Source organism: Mustela nigripes, chromosome X (assembly GCF_022355385.1).
Source record: "Mustela nigripes isolate SB6536 chromosome X, MUSNIG.SB6536, whole genome shotgun sequence".
Classification (NCBI taxonomy): Eukaryota; Metazoa; Chordata; class Mammalia; order Carnivora; family Mustelidae; genus Mustela; species Mustela nigripes.
The window spans coordinates 111652612-111658808 of NC_081575.1; the positions used below are offsets into that span (position 1 = coordinate 111652612).

The 6197-nt window shown below is 44.8% G+C and overlaps 1 protein-coding gene across 2 annotated transcripts in view; it reads left to right on the top strand.

Moving 5' to 3' along the window:
* CTPS2 (CTP synthase 2) overlaps positions 1 to 6197 on the top strand; it is a 99873-nt gene that overhangs the window by 21406 nt on the left and 72270 nt on the right. For both annotated transcript variants that reach the window (XM_059384849.1, XM_059384850.1), the window contains exons 5-7: positions 4146 to 4262; positions 4496 to 4579; positions 5201 to 5281. In XM_059384849.1, coding sequence (XP_059240832.1) covers positions 4146 to 4262; positions 4496 to 4579; positions 5201 to 5281 — 282 coding nt within the window. The remainder of the gene's footprint in view (positions 1 to 4145; positions 4263 to 4495; positions 4580 to 5200; positions 5282 to 6197) is intronic.

Sequence of the window (6197 nt, forward strand, 5' to 3'; positions counted from 1 at the left end):
ATGGTTTAGTTTAAGTGCAGGCCTTTTTTCCACCCCCCCCAACATTTTTTCTCATTAGATTCTGGTACATTGCAGTTGGTGAGCAAGGACTTCAGCCCCTCACCCCCTGCCAATTTCCTGATTGCATGTGGTATTTCTAGGATTTTCATAATTAAGTTTGTCATTCTCCTACAGAAAGGTCACATCTGTTCCATCCCAGGAAGCTTGAATTTTAATTATGTTTTGTTATCTGACTTAAAATTACCAAAGAATAATTTTTTTCTGTAGCAATGTAGTCCTGAGATTCCTTAGTTTGATTCCATTATAATGATGATAACAGGTGCTAGAATGCTGTTACCTAGGACTTATAATTAAATTTTGAGACCCTCTGTTCTGGGATGAGCAGTAAGCTAAACCCTGTTGGAGTTAGAAAATTTTACTGTTACCCTTCAAGGTTCTTCTGGCTGGTCTAAAAATCAAACTGACATGAAACAGATTAATATGAGAAAAATCAAACAATGGTTTAGTTACATTTGTATAGAAAGTTCATATGAACATGAGAGATTCCAAAGCAGACAGGCAAAATGAGGTTAACATGATATCCCCAACCAAGGAGAGGGTAGAGGCCTGCAGGTTACAGAGGGGAGGAAGACCATTTGCAGAGAGGCAAAGATGTTTGGACAACAAAGACTTCCCTGTTATGCAGCTTAGTTTCTTAGGTAAAGAGGAATCTCTGGTGATGGCTCTCTTCCTGGTACCGGGATTCTCCACTTTCCAATGTAATTGTAAGCAGTTGAGAGGGAAGGAGGGAACTTTTCCTGAATCTGCTGGGTTTTGATTGCTTTTAACTCAAAATAATCTTCATGGCAAAGTGGCATATTTAAAAATTTAGGGGCGCCTGGGTGGCTCAGTGGGTTAAAAATTTTAAAAAATGTATTTTATTTATTTATTTGACAGACAGAGATCACAAGTAGGCAGAGAGGCAGGCGTGGGGTGGGGGGAGAAGGCTTCCCACTGAGCAGAGAGCCTATCAGGGCTCGATCCCAGGACCCTGAGATCATGACCTGAGCCAAAAGCAGAGGCTTTAGCCCACTGAGCCACCCAGGCGCCCCAGGAGAGAGAGATTCAAAATAATTTTTGTTTTTTTGTATTCTGAGTTTTTATAAGGTCACTCTGTTGGTATGTGACAAATGATTTGATGGTAACACGGGAGAGGGTAGACGCTCAGAGGGCATTTAGATTGGGAGGCGGGCAGAGAGTCAGGTCTGCTGTTGTAGTATGAAAGCAGCCATAGGCAGTGTGTAAGTAAACAGTCACAGCTCTGTGCCAACCAATACAACTTTATATAGAAAAACAAGCAGCAGGCCATAGTCACCACCCCCTGGTTTAGATTATTGCCATTGTCCTGGCAAAAGGCGGCGTTGGCGTGGGTGTCTAAGGTGCTGGCACTAGATATAGAGAGCAGTGGAGAGATTTTCAAGAGGTTTTGCAGGTATGACCCACCGGGCTGGATCCGATGAGGAAAAGGGAGGGATCAAGGATGGTTAGTAGGAAGAGACACTTGCGCTAAGAATAGGAGACACTCAGAGAAACGGGCCCAGGGAGAGTTCTGTTTGGGCCGTGCCAAGTTTGAGTCAGTGCTGAGTCATCCATGATGTCAAGGACGGGTTGGCTCCACAACCCAGTTGTGCTGGGAAGAAAGGTTGGGGCTCCTAGTAGATTTTGGACCTACTCAGGTAGCTGAAGCCAAAGAAGATAGTGGATTCTGGGACTGATCCCGCCATGACCTCTTCTTATCAGCATCCAGATCATTCCAATTAGCGCCTAAGTTTTACCGCCCCCCCCCCTTTTTTTAGTTTTATTTATTTAAGTACTCTCTACACTCAAATGTGGGGCTTGAACCCATGACCCTGAGATCAAGAATCCCACACTTTAATGACTGAGCCGGCTGGGAACCCCAAGTTTTACTCTGGATTATTGTTCTTTAGTGCTGCCTAATTTTCCTTGATAAATTCTGAGCTCCTCAGGAGCACCGTTGTCTTAAGTTCTTTTCAGTACCTCATTTATAGTATTGAGTGTGCAGTAGATCCTCAAAGGCTAGAGAATTAATTTTAAAATCCTTGTGATAGTCTTAAAGTATTTAAGTATGATGAGGATGAGTAGGTTGAGGCAAATGTTATCCTAAAGTCAATGCTTATTTTAAAATTCCTTACATTAAAAAAAACACCTTGGGTGCCTGAGTGGCTCTGTCATTAAGCTTCTGCCTTTGGCTCAGGTCATGATCCCAGGGTTGTGGGATTGAGGCCCACATCGGGCTCGCTGCTCGGCGGGAAGCCTGCTTCTCCCCGTCCTGCTCCCCCTGCTTGTGTTCCCTCTCTCTCTGTCAAATAAGTAAAATCTTAAAAAAAAAATGCCGTACTTGTTGGAAGCACATTGTAAATTAAGTTAACATTTGTCAAAGGATTACGCTGTCAAGAATATCACTGGGGCTTTTGGAAGGACTTGTTTCAGAAAGACAGCACGTTTTAATAGTAGTTAATTCGAGTAATACCACCATTGCCGAGACTGTTCAGAAGTCTGCAGGAGGGGTGTGTGTGTGTGTGTGTGTGTGTGTGTGTGTGTACATGGAGAGGGAGAGAGAGAGAAAGAGAGGCAGGCCCGGGTGGCTCCCACCTTTTCTCATAGCGTCACTGGATTTGCGTTCTACCTTCCACATGGTCCACGGGTAGAAACTAGCTGATCTCACTCCTCAGTGGCCTGTGTTCTGGATCTTTTCACCTGCTTATGAATTCCCTTCCATTAAAGCCTTCCTGGAGTGCCTGGGTGGCTCAGTCGGTTAAGCATCTACTTTTGGCTCAGGTCATGATGTCAGCATCCTGGGAAAAAGCCCCGCATCATGGTCCCTGCTCAGCGGGGAGTCTGCTTCTTCCTCTGCCTGCTGATCCCCCTGTTTGTGCTCTGTCTCTCAAATACATAAATAAACTCTTAAAAAAAAAAAAAGCCTTCCCTTTTTTGTACACTTTTTTTTTTCAATCTTGGTGAGATGAAGTGTTGTCAGCTTTATAATGATCCCCATTTTTCTGGGTGGGGGGGTTTACTATCTGTAAAATTCAACTGAATCAGTGATAGAAGAATTCATTTACTTAACTTAGTCCATATTTCCACACAACAGGCAGTATAGTATTATAAACACAGGAATCAGGTCATTCTTAAAATTCTCCTTTAAAAAAAAAAGATTTGGGTGCCTGGGTGGCTCAGTGGATTAAGCCTTTGCCTTCAGCTCAGGTCATGATCTCAGGGTCCTGGGATCAAGCCCCACATCGGGCCCTCTGCTCAGCAGAGAGTCTGCTTCTCCCTCTCTCTCTGCCTACTTGTGAACTCTCTCTCTCTCTGTCAAATAAATAAATAAAACCTTAAAAAAAGAAGAAGAAGAAGAAGAAAAAAGATTTATTCATTGGGGTGCCTGGGTGGCTCAGTCAGTTAAGCATCTGCCTTCGGCTTGGGTCATGATCCTGGGGTCCCGGGATCGAGCCCCACATCAGGCTCCTTGCTCGGTGCAGAACCTGCTTCTCCTTCTCCCTCTGTTGCTCCCTCTGCTTGTACTCTCACTCTCAGATAGATAGATAAGATCTTTTTACAAAATAAAGATTTATTGATTTATTTTGGGCGGTGAAGGGCAGAGGGAGAGGGAGAGGGAGAATCTCAAGCAGACTCCCCACTGAGCATGGAACCTGACTTGGGGCTCCATCCCAGGACCACGAGATTAGGACCTGAGCCAAAACGAGGAGTCAGACGCTTAACAGACTGAACCACCCAGGCACCCCTTAAAGCCCTCCTTGACCTTGCTTTTTTTCCCCTTCTTGACGCTCTGCCTGTTCTCTTACCTGCTTACCTGGCTATGTTATCCTGCATCCTTTCTTCTTAGTTTCCTTTCTAGTTTCCAGTCTGTCTTTCTGAGATGTACAGTGCTTTTCTGTTTTGCGTCAAACAGCTTAGTGAGGTTTAATTTATCTATCATAAATTTCAACAGATTTAAGTATACAATTCCATGATTTTTAGTATATTTATAAACTTCTGTTCTTGCACTCACTGTTTATTAATAATGCTTCTATTAGTCTGTATACAGTGGAAGGTCACTTGTGTCTTTTTTTTTTTTCTGTTCCCAGTTGGGTGGCACCATTGGAGACATTGAAGGGATGCCGTTTGTGGAAGCATTCAGACAATTCCAGTTTAAAGCCAAAAAAGAGAATTTCTGTAATATCCATGTTAGCCTTGTCCCCCAGGTGAGCTTTCCAGATAAGCAACTTCTATATATCTTCCTGTGATATTCTGTTTATTCCACATTTTTTTTTTAAAAGGAGATAGAAGTTTATTGAATACACTGCAAGGGAACAGCGGGCAGGACAGCAAAGGAGAGACTGTCTGCCTGTTTTTTCCACATTTTAAACTAGGGAGCCCTTAATTATGCAGAAGAGCTAAATATCCAATATATTAACAGTGACCCATTTCTTTTCAGCCCAGTGCTACCGGAGAACAAAAAACCAAGCCCACACAAAACAGTGTTCGTGCACTGAGGGGGTTGGGCCTGTCTCCTGATCTGGTGAGTTACTGAGAATGGATAAATTTCTTGGAATAGGACCTTCATTTCTTTCTTTTTCTTTTTTTTTTTTTTAAGATTTTATTTATTTATTTGACAGAGAGAGATCCCAAGTAGGCAGAGAGGCAGGCAGAGAGAGAGGAGGAAGCAGGCTCCCTGCTGAGCAGAGAGCCCGATGTGGGACTTGATCCCAGGACCCTGAGATCATGACCTGAGCCGAAGGTAGAGGCTTAACCCACTGAGCCACCCAGGCGCCCCGGGACGGTAGCTTCTTGACTTGCAAAAGCTACAGTGTTTACTGTCTGGCCCTTTAGAGAAAACGCTTGCCACGCCCCCCTCTAGCTCAGCTCCTGTAAAAGAGGCATTTGTGAGCCTTCACTCTTGTTTACGAGAGATGCCTTGGCATTCTGAGCCCTTCCTGGTGGACTCGAGTTGATTACACTTGCTCACATTAGCGCTCAGGTGTTTCTAATAGTCCCATGGACTTGCCCAGAATGAACTGGTACGCACTCAGTCAAGTCTCCGGTTGTAAGAAGAAATTAACATAGCCTCCTCCCGCAAACGTATGGTGGCAGGAACCGCCCGATTCCTGCTTGCTGACCTGTGCACACCCGACTTTGACAGATTGTCTGCCGAAGTTCAACGCCCATCGAGATGGCTGCGAAGGAAAAGATTTCTATGTTTTGTCACGTGAACCCCGAACAGGTGAGTGCTGCTCTTTGCCTTTTAATGACTTGCAGGCAGGCAGTTCTGCAGACGCGAATGTTTGGACTCTCTGGAATGACTGTCCTACTTTTCATGGCACTAATTAGGAAAGCCTTGGGAGAGTCATATCCAGCCAGCCCCGGCTTCCTTGCCCTTCAGTGAACAACCTGAGACTCCCAATTTCCTTACCTAGATCATGATCTCTTTGTATCATCACTCCTTATGTTACAGGGACAAAACCAGGAGGGCTTTCGAACCAGGGAGAGAAGCCCGTGAAGCCTGCTTGTTTTCTGTTTGTCTTGTGCTTCTAGGCCGCTGCCTGCTTTCGCTCCAATTTCTCCTTTGCCCATGTTACAGCGTAACTTTGCCCGGACTGCACGTTATACGGACGTTCACACCATCGCCACTGAGTCCATCAGTGGCCTCAGTTCTGTTCCCTGCTCTAGAAACCGTACTGTGATTTGGGCTCAAGTCCTCTGTCCTGCGAGACTTTCCACCTGGGTACTGGAGAGCTTTTTCTTTTTTCTTTCATTCTCTTATCTATCTTTTGTTTGCAAGAAGGCTTTCGTGTAAGGGCTCAGGGTTGGCTATAGTTTAAAAGGTGGTATGAATGGTGCTCAGGAAAAGGGTGAGGTTTGGAGAGACTTTTGTTTTGTTTTAAATATTTTATTTATTTATTTGTCAGAGAGAGATCACAAGTAGGCAGAGAAGCAGGCAGAGAGAGAGGAGGAAGCAGGCTTCCTATTGAGCAGAGAGCCCGATGTGGAGCTCGATCCCAGGACCCTGGGATCATGACCTGAGCGGAAGGCAGAGGCTTTAAGCCACTGAGCCACCCAGGCACCCCTGGAGAGACTTTTGTTTTCTTCAGTTTAGCCCTGGGTTCTCTGAAGCCTAAAAATCATCGCCTCAGATTTCT